The sequence below is a fragment of the Centropristis striata genome, chromosome 7 (genome assembly GCF_030273125.1).
Source record: "Centropristis striata isolate RG_2023a ecotype Rhode Island chromosome 7, C.striata_1.0, whole genome shotgun sequence".
Lineage (NCBI taxonomy): Eukaryota > Metazoa > Chordata > Actinopteri > Perciformes > Serranidae > Centropristis > Centropristis striata.
This window is the reverse complement of record NC_081523.1, coordinates 38,630,816-38,653,726: the sequence shown is the minus strand read 5'-3', so window position 1 is coordinate 38,653,726 and position 22,911 is coordinate 38,630,816. Positions and strand designations below refer to the sequence as shown.

General features: G+C 36.4%; 1 protein-coding gene across 2 annotated transcripts in view; it reads left to right on the top strand.

The window, feature by feature from the left end:
• The window catches only part of rabl6b (RAB, member RAS oncogene family-like 6b), a 29,533-nt gene extending 16,535 nt beyond the window's left edge, over positions 1 to 12,998 (top strand). For both annotated transcript variants that reach the window (XM_059336838.1, XM_059336839.1), the window contains 6 exons: positions 2,330 to 2,477; positions 4,366 to 4,566; positions 7,507 to 7,753; positions 7,863 to 8,049; positions 9,327 to 9,385; positions 10,001 to 12,998. In XM_059336838.1, the coding sequence (XP_059192821.1) occupies positions 2,330 to 2,477; positions 4,366 to 4,566; positions 7,507 to 7,753; positions 7,863 to 8,049; positions 9,327 to 9,385; positions 10,001 to 10,195 (1,037 nt within the window). In that variant the 3' untranslated portion in view covers positions 10,196 to 12,998. The remainder of the gene's footprint in view (positions 1 to 2,329; positions 2,478 to 4,365; positions 4,567 to 7,506; positions 7,754 to 7,862; positions 8,050 to 9,326; positions 9,386 to 10,000) is intronic.
• Positions 12,999 to 22,911: the final 9,913 nt, after the last annotated feature.

The following is a 22,911-nucleotide window of genomic DNA, read 5'->3' as shown; positions in this document are numbered from 1 at the left end:
CTATGATAAAAATTACACAATGATAACAAATGTTACACAAGTCTCAATTTAAACAAAAAAAGAAACATTTATTAACAAAACATATGAACAGTTGGATAGCAAACAATGAGTATGTTGTTCTAGGCCTGGAGGTGGTGGCGCCTCAGATGATCCACATATTTGATGTGTTTTTCTTTTTTGGTTGATGTTGAGACCACAACTCTGTAGCTGCCAGCTCCAGTTGAGGAGAAAACTGTGGAGGAAGTGAAACATCTGATCAGAAGAGTGACTCCTACGACTCTGACTCACATTAGACTCACTTCTGTAGTGAATTAAATAGTGAAAATAAACAATTTCTCTTTTTGGTGGGGGACCCCACTCAGAGGACACTACATATATTTGAACTTTGATCCAATTTAAACTAGCTTTACCTCCTTGCAGGGTCATTTGCTCCTCGGTAGGAGTTGCTTTGTGACATATTACAACAGAACTGTACTGTAAAATCACATTCTACTACTTAAATAGGCCTAACATTATCATTTGTCTACAAGGATGTATTACAGGGTGTCTACATGTATACACAGTTAAATTTAAGACTTTTTGACCTTTTAATACCACTTTAAATTCAATTTAAGACCAAACTTGCCTTGGAAATATGCTTCAAATGTAAAAATATACTGTTTCCAAGCAAACAAATTGATGTCAGTTCAAAGTGAACAGTAAGGAAAAATAACAATTCTCCAAACAACACAGTATGATTCTCAATTCATTCTCCTAGCATGTATTGTACCACTCACTTAAGATCTAAGCCAATCTGAAGTTTCTCAATTGTCACAAAGAGCAAATGAGTTGCAGCAACACATTTGGTTATGAAACAGACATTTATTGTCATTATGACACCAAAAAATAAATAAAATGAATTGCCCGCTACAGCATTTTATTGTGAACAGCTGTATGCAGTTCAGTTTTATCATTTGCTGTAATAGAAGCGTATCTATTCTGAAAATAGATTCACTGCAGGTGACAGCAGGGAAGAGGAATATGCAGGACGATCCTCTTGTTTCTTTGGTGAAATCACTACTGACTGGTCTTATTTACCTAACGTAGTCCATAACAATTCCAGACTTTCAACAAAAGCCAACCTGCGGAGTACATGTTCACCATTAATACTGACTCCCTAAATCAGTGTGAACTGCAGCATTCTAAGCATGACTAATACAAGAACATATTAAATTTCCTCTAATTAACAACTAAGTTTTTAACCCACAACTACATTTGATGACTCAGTAAAGTTATCAGAAAATGTCCCTCATGTCTAACCTGTGAAAATAATTAAATGCATCTTGTAAGTCTTTCTAGACCAGGGGTGTCAAACTCAAATACACAATGGGCCAAAATGTAAAACTTGAATAAAATCGCGGGCCAACATTGAACAAATAAACCTTTTAATATATACCAAACATGTTTTGCTTTAACATTGAATATGGAACTAGCAACGCTTATAAACATACAATATATAACTAAATAGTGCAGACATGCAAATCAAATTTCAAATAAAAAACACATCAATGTCATTAATGTATTGAATAAAAATTAAATAAAAATCCTATGCCTCTTTTCTATTTGCATCCTTCTGATTTAAATATCAAAATAAACTTTTTCAACAGGTTAATAAATTCTGCCTTTCTTTTCTCCATTTTTGGGAAGGGGTAGCTCGGAGACAGCTCTAGCTTGAGGTTGCTATGACGACTGTCACAGAGGAGCGTTTCTGGGTCCTGTCCTGATTGACGCGCCAAAACAACAGCAGGGCATTGTGGGATTTGTAGTATTAGCGGTAAATGCGTCGTATAATACCGGCGGGTCAGCTTTTATAGTATAATAATTTGCTATTTGGTAAATTACACTGCGGGCCAAATTTGGACACCCCTGCTCTGGAGAGATACATGGACTTTACATATTTTGTCAAATCAGATTCATTTACTGGACTGTTTCCTATAGAGAAAAACATTTTTTTGTCCCAGTCTTTGTTATACTATTATTATTGGAAAACAATTAGATGCAGGGTTTTTATTACATGATTCCAATAGCTATTGTTTTTCTGTTCAGAAATGTGTAATTCTGTAATTTATGTCAGCTTTTGATGGGATCAGAACTGAAACCAAACAAGTAAATACCAAGGAGTCACAAGACTGGAGAGAAATGCGGAGCTTAAAGTGGTCAAAGGAATGTCATGTGATTTCAGGCTTTCATTGTGAGGTTAACAAGCCACACACAAATCTGCAAGTGTAGGTTTGAGTAAAGTAAAAGTATTTGATGATTTAACAGACATTGGGCTCTATGTTGTCCTCAGACGAACCTCCAGCACCAGCGTGTCCTGCTAAGGTCCAGAGTGTGGATGACTTTGTGCCGGATGAGAGACTGGATAAGAGCTTCCTGGAGGACAGCTTGCCCTCCAAGTCCAAGGTGTCTCAGCCTGCAGCGGCTGTGGACAGCGACAGGTGAGACGTTCACCAATACTTTTATCATTTTGAGTTAGCTAACTTATCTTTTCGGTGATGGCCTTCATTTATTAATCTTCACATGGATAACAAACAAAGCTTTATTCATTGTGTTCTTTTTAAGAATAAAATTAAATAATAAAAGTGTGCTTTGTTCTTGCTGTGAAAGAAAGATTTGAGAGTTTCTTTAACCCTCTGGAGTCTCTAAAAGCACCAAATCCAGACTTCTTCATCACATCCAGACTAGAAAACAAAGCAGCGTGGAGCCCTACTGTAAATTTACCTCTAAAGTTCTGGCTGTAAACTCCATGAGGCCAGTTTCAGTTTGATGATGATATACCAAGTAAAACTGGAGACAAGCTCAAATAGATTTAGTATAAAATGATAGAACTGGATGGAACCCTCTTATATGGTAGATTTGACACCTTTGTTCACATTTGCAACATTTAAAATTCTTTATTGAGCATGATAGTGTTTTGAAAGTTAAAAAAAAAAAGATTCAAAATGACATTTTATGTTGGACTAAAGGAGTAAAAAAGAAATGAAAAAAAAGACACAAAATGACAAAAAAAGACTCAAAATGACTAAAAAAAGACACAACAAAAGACACAAAGTGACCCGAAAAAGACACAAAATGACTAAAAAAGACATAAAGTGATGAAAAAAGACACAAAATGACTTGCAAAGACACAAAATCACTAAAAAAGACACAAAATTATTTAAAAAAGACTCAATAAAAGACACAAAGTGACCTGAAAAAGACATCAAATGACTAAAAAAGACAAAATGACGAAAAAAGACACAAAATGACTAAAAAAAGACACAACAAAAGACACAAAGTGACCCGAAAAAGACACAAAATGACAAAAAAAAGACACAAATTGACTAAACAAAGACACAAAATGACTAAAAAAGACACAACAAAAGACAAAGTGACCCGGAAAAGACACAAAATGACTAAAAAAGACACAAAATGACTAAACAAAGACACAAAATGACAAAAAAGACACAACAAAAGACACAAAGTGACCCAAAAAAGACACAAAATGACTAAAAAAGACAAAATGACGAAAAAAGACACAAAATGACTTAAAAAAGACACAACAAAAGACACAAAGTGACCCGAAAAAGACACAAAATGACAAAAAAAAGACACAAAATGACTAAACAAAGACACAAAATGACTAAAAAAGACACAACAAAAGACAAAGTGACCCGAAAAAGACACAAAATGACAAAAAAAGACACAAAATGACTAAACAAAGACACAAAATGACTAAAAAAGACACAACAAAAGACAAAGTGACCCGAAAAAGACACAAAATGACAAAAAAAGACACAAAATGACTAAACAAAGACACAAAATGACTAAAAAAGACACAACAAAAGACACAAAGTGACCCAAAAAAGACACAAAATGACTAAAAAAGACACAAAATGACTAAAAACAAAAAAAAGACACAAAGTGACCCGAGTCGCACTAGAATAAAAACCAGAGTTGATGACAGGATCACACACAATCACAGGATCACATTAAATGTTTTTTATTTGTTTCTTTTTGGTTCAAAATGTTGATCCAGTAAGTCAGAATAAAAAATCTATTATTATCAGGTCATATAGGTGAGGTTGTGCTGAAAAAAATATATACCAACATGGCATTTAAACATGTTTTAAGTGGTGTATACAGGCAGGATGAAAAGGATTAAAAAAATGGACAAAATAGCCCAAAACTCCATCGAGTTGACTTAGTTTGGATGTGACAAGATATAGATGTTAGATTTATCAGCATCCAGTGTCACTGTGGTTCTGTTTTAGCAGAGCTGCAGGAGCATCTCTCTCTCTCTGTCGGTGAAGGTAAAACAGTATTTCCTGTCCTTCTGTGTCTCAGTGATGGTGAAGGCAGAGGGAACCCCATGGTGTCCCGTTTCCAGGATGAGCTGGACCCTGACGACACGGAGCCCAGTCTCCCCCAACCTAAGACCCTGCCCCTCAGTAAAGATATCACTCTGACCAGTGACGAGGAGGAGGGGCTCCCAGCCCCCGCCGTCACTCTGGACCAAGACGTGGACAGTGAACCCGAGCTCAAAGCGTAAGTCCTTTTTCAGACCGGCGTGACTGTGTCGTGGTATGGACGCTTGATGTTGTGGCTAAGTAAGAGCAGAAGTTAACCAATCCTAACCCTTAATATACTAAGCATTTGACGCCATGGGGTGCAAGTTCAGCTGATTTCTACATTTTACTCAACAAAAAAATTGAGGCTACATTTATCTTAATGTTTTATGTAGGGCCGGGACTAGATTAAAAGAATTAATCTTATGAATTAGAGGCTTTGTAATTAATTAATCGAAATTAATCACATTTTAATCGCATATAAATGTTTAACCTGAGAACAGTGAGAAGTAATTTTTTTTAATTTTTGGATTTTTAGTATACCATTGAATACCACATTCGCGTCCACGCTAGCTGCTATATGTTTAGCATTGAGGTGATACTTGAGGCTGGATGTGAATTCCTTGTTGCCTAGCAACACAACTATGCTCTTATGGACGCTTCCCTCCGTTGGTTTTTAGTAACTAAATGTCCCATCATCCACGGGGCCAACCAAAGGTCTCATCAGCTTCTTCCTTCATGTTCACTGTGGTTTGTTGTTGTCTCAACTCATCAACACTAGTTGGTGCTCCAGTATAATCGGTCCTCCTGAAACTCATCCAGTGAGAAACGTTCCGCGGTGCAAAAATAAGTTCGGTTAAAATGCGTAAATTTTTTTAACACGTTCATTTTTGTGCAATTAATTCATCTTAATTTGCACCGCAGCTGATCCCAGCTGACATTGGGAGAGAGGTGGGGTTCACCCTGGACAGGTCTCCAGACGATCACAGGGCAGACACAATAGCCGTGTTTCCACTAGGGGGAAAAGTGTCCACCGGGAAAGTCTCAGGCAACACACTCCCAAAAGTCTGCTCACTTTCTATTACAAGTTAGCCCCCAGAGGGATTTAGAGACTCTGGAGGTGACGTTTGGTTTTTCACCGTCGCTAACTGTGCACAACGTCAGCAGCTGAAAGCAGCATGGCTAATTATGCACAGAGTCTCTGCTGATCATAAACATAGTGATTGTGGATTAACAGCATCACTAACTGTGCACAGAGTGTCTGGTGCTTGTTGTAAACAAACAGAGATAACTAAGTGAACACCTCCTGCAGCAGCAGCACATACACACTGTACTGCTACAGAGCTAACTGTTAGCCTGTTAGCACATACACACTGTACTGCTACAGAGCTAACTGTTAGCCTGTTAGCACATACACACTGTACTGCTACAGAGCTAACTGTTAGCACATACACACTGTACTGCTACAGAGCTAACTGTTAGCCTGTTAGCACATACACACTGTACTGCTACAGAGCTAACTGTTAGCCTGTTAGCACATACACACTGTACTGCTACAGAGCTAACTGTAGCTAACTGCCGCTAACGGCGGCACTTCTTAACAAGCTGCTCGTTAAGAAGAGTAAGAAGGAGTCGCTGGATTTGTCTCCAGTTGCCTTCTTGAAAAATAGTCGCTAAATTCAGCAGCACTGCATTCAGACCCTGCTCTTCTACAGGGCCGAAAAAAGTCCCAACAAAAGACCGCTCCCGACTGCTCGTATTCAAATTAGGGGTGTTTCGGCCAGTGAGACCCGCCTCATTCCAGGTATTGCCCAGTAGTGGAAACAGCCCTATAGAGACAGACAACCATTCACGCTCTCATTCACTTCTTTGGACAATTTAGAGTCATCAATTAATTAAACCTAAGTGCATGTTTTTGGACTGTGGGAGGAAGCCGGCGTGAGAACCCACGTTGACACGGGGAGAACATGCAAACTCCACACAGAAGAGCCGCAGGCGGGAGTCGAACCGGCGAGAAGCAAGAGTGCTAACCACTAGCCTCACTCTTGCCTGTTATATACTATAACACAACCATGTTATGTTATGTGAAACATTAGTTATCTCGGGCATCACACTTCGGCTAACATCATCCGTCCTCATGAGATTTTTGCCTAACACTAATGCTATCTATGTTGCCAGATCTTGTGAGAGTGAGTGTCTGAGTCAGAGATGGGCCTGGAACAAAGTTAATTTTCTCCTGATTTGTCTGTCTGAAACAAGGATTAAGCCATAATCTGTGCTCCCTCTCATTCCTCCCATTGGAATCAATAGACTCACACATGCTGCTGGTCTTCTCAATGGACATGGCAGTGTTGAAATCCATGCGACACAGTTACAGGAACTAATTTGACAGTGAAGCGTCTCACATCTAGAATCTCTGGTGAAACACACTGAGCTTTTGCACTACTGGTTGATATTATTGACCCCGACAAGACTCTGTTAGGTTTTCTGACATATCTGGGACTTATTTTTGACAAGTTACTAGAATAAACACAGTGTGATCCTGCAGTAAACTCCATGGATGTATGTCAAATTACAAAATGTGTCCTTGGCTTGTTTTTCGCTGTTGTTTAGCTGTTTTGATTTGTTGATGACTTGCAACCTCTACCAGCTGGAGAAGTAAGGAGTTGGTTAAGATAAGTGAGGACATTAATTGATCAATAAAACAAGTTTATTAAAAGGTTATGAATCAACACACGAGAGGAGGCATAACAGCCATGAATTTGAACAAAATAGGACTTCTATCTATCTATCTATCTATCTATCCATCCATCTATCCATCTATCCATCTATCCATCCATCCATCCATCCATCCATATATCCAAAGCGGACCAACTAAGTGAAGTTACTGTGGTCAGCTTTGGTTTTGAGTTGGATTTTGTAGTTACTGCAATTTTTTTATATAATTATTTCTTTGAAATAGAGCAAAAATTGAAATCTAAAACTTTGTCACAAGATAAAACAGACATCAAGGAGTTCATTTTTAGTTATAACTCAATTTCGACCAACATTGTAGTTACTGCAGTTAGTCTTCGTAGGGCAGTATGCACTATATAAATGGAGTATATGGAATAAATTGCTAATGAATGTTTCTTATCAGGCCTGTGATCCACACCACCAAAGCAAAGGTGACATCTAAAGCTCCAGAGGTCAAAGGTCAGAGTGCAGCATCCATCTTGCTCACTCTAACTCCAGCAGCAGAGCAGGGCAGCAAGAAGGGCAGCCCGGCCCGAGCTGAGGACTCCGACACGGACCCCGAGGCCCCCGTAGCCCAGCAGATGCTCTCCTTCGTCATGGACGACCCTGACTTTGAGTCTGAAGCCTCCGACACACCAAAAATAACAAAGGTGAAGTAGAAGAGAGTTCCTTCCCAGTGACATCTATCATTTAGATGCACAACATACCAGATACAAACCAGACAGAATACGGTCCAAACATTCCCTCCTGTCTTCCCAGGAAGCGTTTCCAGTCAGAGATGAGCTTCTGTCCGACCTTTCTGACGACGACATGCAGTTATCCAAGGAGCCAGAACCCCTGAAGCCCACCCTGATCTCCTTCAAACACAAGGACGACACCGACCTGTTTGGCCTCGGCTTCCAAGAAGAAGCTCCCGCAGCCAAGGAGAGCAGCGAGGAGCCGGAAGGTAAGACATTAATATCTGTCTGTGGGTCCAGCTCGAACTCTGTCCTTTGGATTAGAACAATAGGATTGGCTATTAACAATAGCCAATCCTCATTAACCGTTCATTAACTGTTAACTAAGCAGATTAAAATGAACCATAGAATCTTGTAGCCACATTTTAACACACCTCAAATAGCCCTAAAAAAACAAAAACAGGCCAGTCCTCAGCACAGCGGACAGCTTGTCGACTGTGTTTTTTATTATTCAGAAACACCAGACCTAGGCCCATCCTCAGTCTTCTTTTGTGCAACCGATCAAGGTCCCTGACCAGCACCAGAACAGGAGTATGTGGGAGCCCTCTGGTGCCAGTGTGTTGCAAGTATATTTAAGTTAACGAAATAACGAAAACTATAATTGAAAAAACATTTTCGTGAACTGAAATAAAAAATAAAAACAAGGTTTTTAAAAAACGATAACCAACTGAAACTGTATTTTGTGGTTACAAAACTAACTATAATTATAGTGATGTCCTTTGTTTTCGTCTTTGTCAACTTTTTTCTTTTTTCTTTTTTTTTTCTTTTTTTTTTGACGATATTTCTCGTTGCGTTGGTAAGTCTGCAAATTGCTAACAGGCTAACAGTTAGCTCTGTAGCAGTACAGTGTGTATGTGCTGCTGCTGCAGGAGTTGTTCACTTAGCGATCTCTGTTTGTTTACAACAAGCACCAGACACTCTGTGCACAGTTAGTGATGCCGTTAATTCACAATCACTATGTTTATGATCAGCTGAGACTCTGTGCATAATTAGCCATGCTGCTTTGTTTATGATCAGCTGCTGATGTTGTGCACAGTTAACGACGGAGGCAACAGTTGCTTCTCCCGTGTTTAATCCATCGATTATGTGATCACGGTCGAAACTGTCGCTAAGCGATTACGCGACGATCGAAAACCAAACGTCACCTCCAGAGTCTCTAAATCCCTCTGGGGGCCTTTTTGTAAGGGAGACACTGCATGTAGTTTGCACTTGAAAAAAAGAAAGAAATATTTAATTTATTTTATTCTAACTTTTATAGATTTTAGTTTTAGTTTCAATTTGTGAAAGAATAAGTTTATTAAAAGCTCGTGCTTACATCATGCATGTAAAGAGTTATAATAAAACATTTCAAAATGCATGTACAAGTCGGTTAGTTTTCTTAAAATCTCGTCTCGTCTCGTTCTCGTGAGCTGAGAGTATCGTCACACTTCTACTATTCAGTCATTGATCACCACTAGACTGCTGTATGTATCTGCTCCTGTTTCAGAGAAAGAAAGCACACACGCCTCCAAAGACAAGAAGAAAAAGAAGAAGAAAAGCAAAGAGGTAGAGTTATTGTTGTTTACACTTCATCCTGTAAATCCTACCCTGTCATATCGGTCCAGTAAACCAGCTATTCTCAACCTTGGGGTCGGGACCCCAGCTGGGGTCGTGAGATGATTTCTGGGGGTCGCCAAATCATTTTGGAAGTCAGCTCTGTCTCCACTGTGTTAAAGTGTTCATGTGTTCATGTGTTTTAGTCTTTTTGGTCACTTAATGCCTTTTTTTGGTAACTTTGTGTTCTTTTAGTCATTTTGTGTCTTTTTTGGTCATTTTGTGTCTTTTTTTTCGTCTTTTTTTTTAAGTAATTTTGTGTCTTTTATGGTCATTTTGTTTCCTTTTTTGGTAATTTTGTCTCTTTTTTGGTCATTTTTCGTCTTTTTTTAAGTCATTTTGTGTCTTTTTGGGTCATTCTGTTTCCTTTTTTTGTTATTTTGTGTCTTTTTTTGGTCATTTTGTGTCTTTTTTTGGTCATTTTGTTCCTTTTTTGGGTGATCTGAACTGTGCGTGTGAGATTGTGTTCAGTGAGTGGGGGTCTTGGACAACATGCATGTTAAATTGGGGGTCGCGACTCAAAAAGGTTGAGAACTACTGCAGTAAAGCATGCCTTCTGTGTTTTAGGAGGATGAAAAGAGCAAGAAGAAACACAAACACAAGAAAAAGGAGAAAGAGGAAGCTGCAGCGGGAGAGGACAAAGAGAAAAAGAAGAAGAAGTCCCGGCCCAAGAAAACAGAAGTGGATGAGCTGGAGGACTTCCTGGGCGGAGGAGGAGCGGGCTCCATCAAAAGAGACGGCGGTGATTATGAAGAACTATAAAAGCTCCCGTCTGATCGGGATGGACATGTGGTCTTTGACTGTCAGAGCATAAAGATAAAGCATCTCCAAGCCATACGCAATACGCACGGCTCCAGATAACACCAGGTTCAATAAGGTTGGACGCTGTAGGTCCTTCTGATTGGTTTCCCATCTGCACTACTGCTGTCACTTCCATTCCAGCCAATAGGAAACGGCGAGCAGACCCACGTGTACTGTAGTCACTGATTGGCTCTTTGTACTCCCATATGAATATGTTGATTTGACCCCCCTGTGAATGAGCTGCTGTAAATATGGTCACCATGTTGTTGGTGTAATAATGAGAGCATGCTATAAGTGACCAGTGAATCTTAGAGACTCCAGTCTTTTCTTCTGTCTTTTCTTTCATCTGTCTCCATTTTCAAACTCTGAGGTGATATCAGAAACAAAAGATTCCCCTCTTCTCTCTGGGAGGATATCCACACTACGCCGGCTACTTTTTAAAACAGTTTTGCTTGTTTTAACCTCAGACAGTCTGAACATCTCCTTTAACTCTCTGTGGTCGCTCATTTAACCCTTTGTCTACCCTTTGTTGTTGTTTGAGCCCAGGAGTACAGGAGGGTTAAAGCGTCAGTAGATCTGACAAAACAGAAACCGAGTCATTAACCTGCAAGAATGTTGATTTGTTTGATTCCTTCAGCTGTGGTTGTGTTTGTCTCACCAGATGTAAAGCACAGTTTTGTCCTTTGCTTGTGAACAAACGACAAAGAAGAACGGAGAACTGCAAAAAAAGGTGTCTAAAAACCAGATAAAAACAGTAAATCTGAGGGTAATGATCTAGAAATAAGCATGTTGAACGCTTAAAATAAGAAATTAACTCTTAAAACAAGATAAATATCTAACACTTCTAAATCTAAAGTTGTTTTTTGTCTTGGTAAGAAACAAATAAACATCAGGTCACTCTGCTCGGGCCAGTTCATCACTGCTTGGAGCTTTAATTTATCTTGTTTAAAGAGTTCATTTAGGATAGATTTAATAATCTTAATTTAAGAAATCTTGTCAAGTGAAATTATCTGTCCATGCAGCAAGATCATTTCCCTCAGATTTACTGTTTTTATCTGGTTTTAGACAGCATTTTAAAAATGAGCCGGTTTAGTGTGGACAAGTGTCATCACCAAGGTTATTATAGCTAACGAAAACTAACGAAATAACGAAAACTAGAGTCGAAAAAAACATTTTCGTTAACTGAAATAAAAATAGAAACGAGTTTTTATAAAAACGATAAACTAAAACTGTATTTTGTGGTTACAAAACGAACTAAAATTATAGTAAAAATGTCCTTAGTTTTCGTCTTTGTCAACTTTTTTCATACGTAAACCTTTTTGGTTGATATGAAATCTATTTCATCTATCTGGAATGCCCTGCTTAGCCTGCTGCCCCCGCGACCCGGCCCTGGGTAAGCGGAGGAAACTGGATGGATGGTTTCATGACTTAATAAACTTTTATTGTGGCTTTTCTGAATCTGGTACCCAACAAATACCCCATTACCAAAAAAACTAACTAAAATTGTAGTAAAAATGTCCTTAGTTTTCGTCTTTTCAACTTTTTTCATACTTAAACCTTTTTGGTTGATATGAAATCTATTTCATCCATCTGGAAACCTCGCTTAGCCTGCTGCCCCCGCGACCCGGCCCTGGATAAGCAGAGGAAAATGGATGGTTTCATGACTTAATAAACTTTTATTGTGGCTTTTCTGAATCTGGCACACAACAAATACCCCATTACCAAAAAAACGAACTAAAATTATAGTAAAAATGTCCTTCGTTTTCGTCTTTGTCAACTTTTTTCGTACGTAAACCTTTTTGGTTGATATGAAATCTATTCTATTCTATTCCATCTATCTGGAATGCCCTGCTTAGCCTGCTGCCCCCGCGACCCGGCCCGGGATAAACTTATTGGGGCTGAATCAGACAAAAAAATAAAGGCAACATTTATTGTGACTTTTCTGAATCTGGTACCCAACAAATACCCCATTACCAAAAAAACTAACTAAAACGAAGCCTTTTCCAAAGAATAAAAACTAATTAAAACTAGCAAACTCACTCTAAAAACTCAAAAATCGAGATTCAAAATTAAAACAAAAACTAATGAAAAATCCCAAACTATTCTAACCTTGGTCATCACCAGTGACTGTGTGAGTTCCTCTCTAATGAACATCCAGATAATCTCCACTCCTCTCTGCTTCACATACTAATTCTCATGTTTCCTGCAACTGCCTTAATGGAGGTTACTACAAGAGAATGATGTGCTGCTATCCTCATGAACCATTTGAAGTGTTCTTACTGTAAGGTGTTGGGTAGCTCTGTGTCCCGGCCTCTCATTGGTCACACAGAACCTCCATCATGTCTCAAGCCTGTTGTTAGAAGATTGCAGTGAATCAGTACATTTGTTTTTGTTTAAATTCTTGTTGGCGGGCAGAACACCATCCTTCTAAAGGAGTAATATTGAATTGTGTTGATATTTCTGTGTACGTAACATTTCCAAGGTTTCTTCATTGTTTTATCCCTGTTATTTATTGCTTCTATTTAGTTTTCTTGCAAAATATCAGTTGGTGTGACTCGTGCTGAAAATGTCACACAAACAAACAAACACATGCAGCTTTTATTGGATGACAGTTGTCGATATATCGTGACCTGTAAACATCCTCCGACGGTTTACTTCCTGCTCTTCAGGACTCTGATGTGAACTACGTATAGTTCACTATCTTCCATAGATCTCCAAAATGTTTCAAAATAAGAGAAACATTCTTTAAAATACGAGAAATGACGTGTATTTTTCGACTTGTTTTGACAACTAACAGATTTCATAGTTTCCATCTCCAGAACATGCATACATATACGGTTATGTTACAAAGATAAAAAATTATGTTTGATATTCCAAAGTTGAAACTATGCAGCATTGATCCTGAATACTGTGTGCTCTTTTTTGTTTTTTTGTCATGTGATTGAGGATAAATGCTGAAAGCACAGTTTCAAGCAAAGCATGAGACTTCAATGTACAGCAAGAAAAGAATGTATAAAGTATATAAATAAATACATATATCTGAAGAGCTTTGTTCCAAAAATGATACATACACTGTGTGGAGACAAAGTCACTGAATCCTATCAAATGATTTGGACAGAAAAGGTCCAATAAAGGAAATTCTGCTGTCTGTTTTCAGGTAGTTTTTTCCAAAAATGGATGTATGGCTTTTTGGAATCAAACCCTTCATTTATTTTTCATCCCATGACATGTTCCATCTTTACACTGTGTGAGTTTGCCTCTGTTTGGTTTGTCCAATAAATGCAAACTTATTTCTTCTTAATGAACACATCTCGTGTCTTTTTAAACAATCACAGTAATTTCACCCTTGTGTGAAATGATTGTAGAAGATTCTGGGCGTCCGTGATCAGTTGAGCTGAGGGAAATCTGTTGGATCCTCGTAGACTGGATCAGCTCTGCTCTGTTTTGAAAGTAAAAAAATATTCAAAATCACATTTTATGTTGGACTAAAAAAAGACACAAAATGACCAAAAATTGTGTCTTTTTTGGTCATTTTGTGTCTTTTTTAGACATAATCAAAAAAAGACTCAAAATGACAAAAAAAGACACAAAATGACTAAAAAAAGACACAAAATAATGAAAAAATACAAAACAAAAGACACAAAATGACCAAAAAATACACAAAATGACTTAAAAAAGACACAAAATGACTAGAAAAAGGCACAAAATCACCAAAAAAGACACAAAATAACGAAAAAATACAAAACAAAAGACACAAAATGACCAAAAAATACACAAAAAGACCAAAAAATACACAAAATGACTTAAAAAAGACACAAAATGACCAAAAATGACACATGACTAGAAAAAGACACAAAAATGACCCAAAAAAGGCACAAAATCACCAAAACAGACACAAAATAACGAAAAAATACAAAACAAAAGACACAAAAAGACCAAAAAATACACAAGATGACTTAAAAAAGACACAAAATGACCAAAAATGACACAAAATGACTAGAAAAAGACACAAAAATGACCCAAAAAAAGGCACAAAATAATGAAAAAATACACAACAAAAGACATAAAATGACCAAAGAATACACAAAAATACACAAAAGACCAAAAAATACACAAAATGACTTGCAAAGATTCTGGGCGTCTGTGATCAGTTGAGCTGAGGGAAAGCTGCTGGATCCTGGTAGACTGGATCAGCTCTGCTCTCACCTACATCATCATAAAGCTCCTCTGCCTTCTGGAGAAAGAAGAGACAAAAACATGTTTGACCAGTTTCACCGAAGCCATCCATGATCATATTTGTTGCATTAAAATGGGCAGAGTTGTACCTGAGAAGTGTGCTTTGTTCTTGCTGTGAAAGAAAGATTTGAGAGTTTGATTAACCTTCTGGAGTCCCCAAAAGCTCCAAATCACATCCAGACATAAAAACAACTGTAAATTTACCTCTAAAGTTGGAAACTCCATGAGGCCAGTGTCAGATTCAAAAGATTCAAAATCACATTTTATGTTGGAATAATGACTAAAAAAAGACACAAAATGACTAAACAAAGACACAAAAATGACCCAAAAAAGGCACAAAATGACCAAAACAGACACAAAATAAAAAAAAAAATACAAAACAAAAGACACAAAATGACAAAAGAGACACAAAATGACCAAAAAAGACACAACATAATCAAAAAAAGACACAAAATGACTAAAAAAAGACACAAAAAGACCAAAAAATACACAAAATGACTTAAAAAAGACACAAAATGACACAAAATAATGAAAAAAATACAAAACAAAGGACACAAAATGACCAAAAAATACACAAAATGACTAAAAAAGAAGACACAAAAATGACCCAAAAAAGGCACAAAATTACCAAAACAGACACAAAATGACTTAAAAAAGACACAAAATGACTAAAAAAAGACACAAAATTACAAAAGAGACACAAAATGACCAAAAAAGACACAAAATTACCAAAACAGACACAAAATAACGAAAAAATACAAAACAAAAGACACAAAATGACCAAAAATACACAAAATACACAAAATAACTTACAAAGCCACAAAATGACCAAAATTGTTACGCTAAACACACAAGACACAAATAAAATAGAGTCCCACTAGAATAAAAAAACAGAGTTGATGACAGGATCACACACAATCACAAGATCACATTTATGTTGGTTTTTCTTTGTTTATTTGGTTCAAAATGTTGATCCAGTAAGTCAGAATAAAGAATCTATTATGATCAGGTCATATAGGTGAAAAAAATATACCAACATGGCATTTAAACATTGTTAAGTGGTGTATACAGGCAGGATGAAAAGGATTCAAACATGGACCGGCCGAAATGTCCTCACTTTGCAAAAATGTCCTGACTCTGTTGGTTAAAAACGTGTTCTGGTCCTCACTATGTAGGAAGTACAAGGACACACACACACACTTCTTTAAAGGCTTTTTTGACGATTTCAGACTTTATTTTAGGGTTAAAGGTTATATTTGGTTTATGTTTTGTTAGGGTTGGAAATTTAGTTGTGATGGTGAAGGTTAGGGTAAGGTTATAGTTAACGAAAACGAAACAAAATAACGAAGACTAAAATTGAAAAAAATATTTTTGTTAACTGAAATAAAAAATAAAAAAGATAATTAACTAAAACTGTATTGTGTGGTTACAAAACTAACTAAAAATAACTAAAATTATCGTGAAAATGTCAACTTTTTTCATACATAATGAAGATGGATAAGACAGGCAAAATTTACTGTGACCTCTTTTAATCTCCCACCCAACAAATACCCCATTACAAAAAGCTAATAAAAAATAAATAAATACTGAACTAAAACTAGCAAACTCACTCTAAAAACTCATTAAAACTAACTGAATTTGAAAACAAAAATTCACAACAAAATTAAAACTAAAACTAATGAAACCTATTATAACCTTGCTAGGGAATTCACTGTTCCAATGAGGGTCCTCACAAAGATAGAAGTACAAGAATGTGTGTGTGTGTGTGTGTGTGTGTGTGTGTGTGTGTGTGTGTGTTGGTGGAGCAGCAGAGTGACTGACCTCTGGAGTAAACGATGCTCAGTATGGTTGCTATGGGCAACAGAGGCAGCACGATCCAGCGAGCGAAGCTCCAGATAAACGAATTGGCGGCTGCAGAGAGATGCCAAACACATGTAAATATATTTAGTTAAAGCATCACTCTAATGTAAACACAAAAAAAGGTGAGAGCAAACTGAAAGCCCCCCAACTTCTGTTATTATTAATAAAATATTAATTCATTGTTTTTCCCACCAGGGGGCAGAAGAACAAGCTAAAAAGCACAATGCTGACAAATGACCACTTTTAATGTAATGTGTGTGTTTAACAGGCGGCAACCTCCAGGTCTGAGTATGGAGGCAAACCAGGAAGTGCCTTAAGCTGCATTCTAGTGAAAATTCCAGCAGGGGGCGCTAACTGTGGCTGCAAAAACATTTCTGTCCGTTCATTTCAGTGCAAAATGAGAAAACTTCCCACTTGATTTATTACCTCAGAAATTTATTTTAGGACAACACTATGGTCTCAGTCACTAGTAAAACATCTTCTTCAAGACAATTTGATGTTTTTCACTTAATGACAAAAACAAAATGTTTGTTATTTACCTCAGAAAACTGAGCAGCGACTCCTTGGAGTGTCTGTTAGTCCAACCAAACGCTGAACAAGACATTTTTACTGAACAAAACGTTCAAATAAACTGTCATTAAGTGAAAATACAGTGAAAGGGTCAAAGTTATGAGACCAAACCGCTAAACGTCCTTTTTTATATCTATATAACGTTATATACAACTTTATTGACACGTTGCCGTGGATACGCATTGTTCTGCTTCTCTCCTGATGACAGCTCGCCTTGTCAGTGACCTGTCAATCAAAGGTAGCCCCGCCCCAAATCATATGATTCTTTATCTTCTATTTTCTTCTAAATGGGGCCATTATTAGAACTATTGACATCAAATTGTCTTGAAGAAGATGTTTTACTAGTGATTGAGACCATGGTGTTGTCCTGAAAAAAATCCTGAGGTAATAAATCAAGTGAGAAGTTCTCTCATTTTGCACTGAAATGAATGGACAGAAATGTTTTTGCAACCAAACTTAGCGCCCCCTGCTGGAATTTTTGGTAGAATGCAGCTTAAGGCACAGTGATCAGAGCCCTCTCGCGCCTCCAAATATGGTCTGCTTCCTGTATCGGAAACAAGATATAGACGCAAGATGGCGAAGAGTGTAGCGCTAAACTTGATGTTTCCAACAGGCCACAAACCAACGGGTGTCCATTATTTATAGTCTATGGTGTTTACACATCCAGCAGACACAGTGCGACATGAGTGTTGTTAGGAAGTGTGTTTATGACTTTACAAGTCCAAGTCCAATGCTCAGTTTTTGGTCTCCACCAACTCCTGAGAGAAACATCTGTCCCTGTAGCCAGTGGCGGTTCTAGACCAATTTTACTGTGGGGGCCAAGGAGGGGCCAGTGTTTAATCAGAGGGACACATTAGCATGAAAAAATGGCAAAGATGATATTTAAGCATTCAAAATCTTTGAATGTCTTGAAAAAGACACAGAATGACCAAAAAAGACACAAAATGAGAAGACAGAATAACCAAAAAAAAACCCAAAGAGGACATAAAAATGACAAAAAAGACACAAAATGACCAAAAAAAGACAAAAAATAACTAAAACAGACACAAAAAAGACACATAAATGACACCAATGACAAAAAAGACACAAAATTACCAAAAAAAGACACAAAAAAAACAAAACAAAAAAGACACAAAAAAGACACAAATGACTAAAAAAGACACAACATGACTTACAAAGACATGTAAAGACATGAAAAAGATTTAAAAAATGGATAAAATAGCCCAATAAGACTCCATAGAGTTAAACTATTATACAATGTTCACATTCTGGTTTTCTTTTGTGTACAATGAGATACTGTTTGAACAAAAAAAAGGTTAGAATTGTTCCATTGTTCATCGTTATAAATTAATCATTTTATTATTAATTTGACACAGGGGCCACAGCAGGGGCCAAAGGCTTCTTCACAGGGGCAGTGGCCCCTGGAGGCCCCTGTGTAGAACCACCACTGCCTGTAGCTGCTAAGAGCCTCACCAGCTGCTCTCTATGTGACTGTCTGCATGTAAAAGACTGTCTGTGGCTTTATCAGAGCTTGTGGCAGGAAATCCTGTGGGCCAGATACTACCAGCAACAGCTTTTATATACTAGTCATCTGATCCACAGATAGACAGAGAGATAGATAGATAGATAGATAGATAGATAGATAGATAGATAGATAGATAGATAGATAGATAGATAGATAGATAGATAGATAGATAGATAGATAGATAGATAGATAGAAAAGACACAAAACAACAAAAAAAAGACACAAAAATGACCCAAAAAAGGCACAAAATAACGAAAAAATACAAAACAAAAGACACAAAATGAACAAAAAATACACAAAAAGACCAAAAAAATACACAAAATGACTTAAAAAAGACACAAATGACCAAAACAGACACAAAATAACGAAAAAATACAAAACAAAAGACAAAAAATGACCAAAAATACACAAAATGACTTACAAAGACACAAAATGACCAAAATTGTTACACTAAACACACAAGACACAAATAAAATAGAGTCCCACTAGAATAAAAAACAGAGTTGATGACAGGATCACACACAATCACAAGATCACATTTATGTTGGTTTTTCTTTGTTTCTTTTTGGTTCAAAATGTTGATCCAGTAAGTCAGAATAAAAAATCAATTATTATCAGGTCATATAGGTGAGGTTGTGCTGAAAAAAATATACCAAACCAGATTCAAAATCACATTTTATGTTGGACTAACGGACTAAAAAAGACACAAAATGACCAAAAAACACACAACATAATCAAAAAAAGACTCAAAATGACCAAAAAAAAGACACAAAATAACGAAAAAATACAAAACAAATGACACAAAATGACCAAAAAATACACAAAAAGACCAAAAAATACACAAAATGACTTAAAAAAGACACAAAATGACAAAAGAGACACAAAATGACCCAAAAAAGGCCCAAATGACCAAAACAGACACAAAATAACGAAAAAATACAAAACAAAAGACACAAAATGACCAAAAATACACAAAATGACTTACAAAGACACAAAATGACCAAATAAAATCGAGTCCCACTAGAATAAAAACCATCACAAGATCACATTTATGTTGGTTTTTCTTTGCTTCTTTTGGGTTCAAAATGTTGATCCAGTAAGTCAGAATAAAAAATCTATTATTATCATGTCATATAGGTGAGGTTGTGCTGAAAAAAAATATATACCAACATGGCATTTAAACATTTTAAGTGGTGTATACAGGCAGGATGAAAAGGATTCAGACATGGACAAAATAGTCCAAGACTCCATCGAGTTAATGTGTTGTTGTACTCACAGCTGTGGAAGTATTCCTCAGACAGCTTGATGATGGTGTGGTTGGTGCTCAGCACACCACACCAGTACACTCCCCGTCCCAGACTGGGCTGCTGCACCGCCACAGTGAAGGAGTCTGGTCCCTGGCTCACCTCCACCCTGCCTCCACCCACCCACTGCTCCCCGGGGCTGAAGGTGAAGCCCCTGCAGCAGTCAGTGGAGCTCTGCCTGCACCAGACCCTCAGCAGGCTCTCCTGCTGGACTTCATGGGGACACGTCAGCTGCTGCCAGTACACTGCCTCACACACACCTGCACACACAACCATGCAGAGAACTGAATAACTTATTATAGTCAACGAAAACTAACGGAATAACAAAAAAATAGAGTTGAAAAAACATTTTAGCTAACTCTATGGAGTCTTGGGCTATTTTGTCCATTTTTTAATCCAAAATGACTTTTTTGGTCATTATGTGTCTATTGTTGTGTCTTTTTAGTCATTTTGTGTCTTTTTTTTGTTCATTTTGTGTCTTTTTTTGTCATTTTGTGTCTTCTGTGGGTTTTTGGTCATTCTGTCTTCTCATTTTCTGTCTTTTTTAGTCATTTTGTGTCTTTTTTTAGTCATTTTGTGTCTTTTTTTTAGTCATTTTCTGTCTTTTTTTGGTAATTTTCTGTCTTTTTTTGTTCATTTTGTGTCTTTTTTTGTAATTTTGTGTCTTCTGTGGGTTTTTGGTCATTCTGTCTTCTCATTTTCTGTCTTTTTTAGTCATTTTGTGTCTTTTTTTAGTCATTTTGTGTCTTTTTTTGGTCATTTTCTGTCTTTTTTTGGTCATTTTGTGTCTTTTTTTGGTCATTTTGTGTCTTTTTTTAGTCATTTGCTGTCTTTTTTAAGTCATTTTGTGTCTTTTTTTAGTCATTTTGTGTCTTTTTTTTTTGGTCATTTTGTGTCTTTTTTAGTCATTTTGTGTCTTTTTTAGTCATTTTCTGTCTTTTTTAGTCATTTTGTGTCTTTTTTTAGTCATTTTCTGTCTTTTTTTGGTCATTTTCTGTCTTTTTTGGTCATTTTCTGTCTTTTTTTTTGTCATTTTGTGTCTTTTTTTGTCACTTTGTGTCTTTTTTTAGTCATTTTGTGTATTTTTTAGTCATTTTGTGTCTTTTTTAGTCATTTTGTGTCTTTTTTAGTCATTTTGTGTCTTTTTTTTGGTCATTTTCTGTCTTTTTTTAGTCATTTTGTGTCTTTTTTTGGTAATTTCTGTCTTTTTTTAGTCATTTTGTTCAACTTTTTTCATACGTAAACCTTTTTGGTTGATATTAAATCTATTTCATCTATCTGGCCACCTCATAAAAACAAGAAAAAAAGTACAAAAATTATGTGTATTTTGCTTAAAAATTGCAAAATTAACTGCAAATGAAACAAGAAAATTTGTCTTGTCAAGACTTTCAAAAACAAGTAAAAATATCTAATCTTAATGAACCCAAAAATACCTTAGAATTGGTGTATTCTAAATAATAAGTGGATTTTTCTTGATTGTAATGAAATACATGTGACCTATTTTCTCAATATGTTGAAAAATATTCTTGAATTAATAAGTAAATGCTAGAACCATCATCTTGACATAATGATATGCATAGGCATTATATTTATAGAAACCAGCAAAGTCAGACTAAAAACTAGTGAACTTTTCTTGATACAGCTACAAATATTTCCATCTGGCTGCTTATTATAAGTTTGTGAAGAGGTCAAATTATGTCAAAGTTATGATTTTTTTAGTTATGCTTGAAATAAGAAATTATGACTTTGAAATAGCAGTTTTATACTTGTAAGTGTTGATGAAACAGTTTTATAACTTTTGATATTCTAGTTTCCAGCATGTATTTACTCAGTTCAGGTCATATAATCTCAGTAACAATCTGTAATATTTATTTAGATAATTAAGGACCAAAACATTTAAAACAAGTGAAACAGTCAAACATAAAAGATGCTGACTAAGAAGACTATCTTATCAAACAATAAGCATATATTACAAAAAAACTAACACTAAGTAACTAATAACAAATCAACTAAAACTAAGCATTTTCAAAAACTAAAAATGAACTAAAACTAATAAACTCACTCTAAAAACGAATTAAAACTAACTGAATTTTAAAACAAAAATCACACCGAAATCAAAACTAATGAAAATTCCAAAACTATTATAACCTTATATATAATACAATACAATACTGATTTATTTTAGTGTTTGAAAAGGTGTACTATGTAACTATTTAGTTGGATAACATCAGCTTCAGGCTAGAAGCTAATGTCTTATGGTTTCAATTCCTAAACAATGCAGTAGAATGTGATTTCAAATGAAAAAAAAAAAAAATCTTGTACACGAAATGATTTCCGATATCAGACCAATATGAATTTCGGGCAGCTGCACAGCCGTTACAAAAGCCAAGAAGTACAGGAATCAAATTATCAATTTAGGGAAAGGGAAATAATGCAAAATCTGATTTATAGTTCTCTATCAAGGTGAAGATGTACACTTACCTGCAGCCAAAAGCCATATCAAGATGAAAAGATGCATAACTAGTGCTCTGAATGTGGTTCTGCCTCAGTTGGATATCTAGTAAAGATGAAGAGAAGCTGCTTTTTTCTGTGACAGAGCTTCAGGAAGTGACTGCCCACACAAACACAAACCTGTCTTCATAGTGGTTGTATGATAGGAGGAGTTAGCTGCCACGGCTTCGCTGCAAAAACTGAAATCTAAGTAAGATGAATTATATTAGATCAGGGATATATGCTTATTTTTGGTCTGATAAGATAGTTCTTCTTAGTCAGCAGTTTTTATTTTACACTGTTTCACTTGTTTGATATAAAGATTCCACGGCTTTTGCCTTATATATATATATACATATATATATATATATATATATATATATATATATCATAATATATCATATCATAATATATATATATATCATATACATTATGAGAATGTTTACAGAGGCAGTTAAAAAGTGAGGAGGAGGCTAATTTCCATCATTTTCCTATTCACTTACATACAATCAGACTTACTTTGCAACCATTGGAGCTGCCCCCTGCTGGACATTAGAGAGAATGCAGGTTTCACTGTTCAGCCCATAGACTGTATATAAATAATGGACGTAGTCACCAGAGCCTCTGGGTCTGTCTGTGTTCACTTGGCTTGCTCTCTGGGAAAGGCTTCAACTCAATAAATAAAAAAAGGG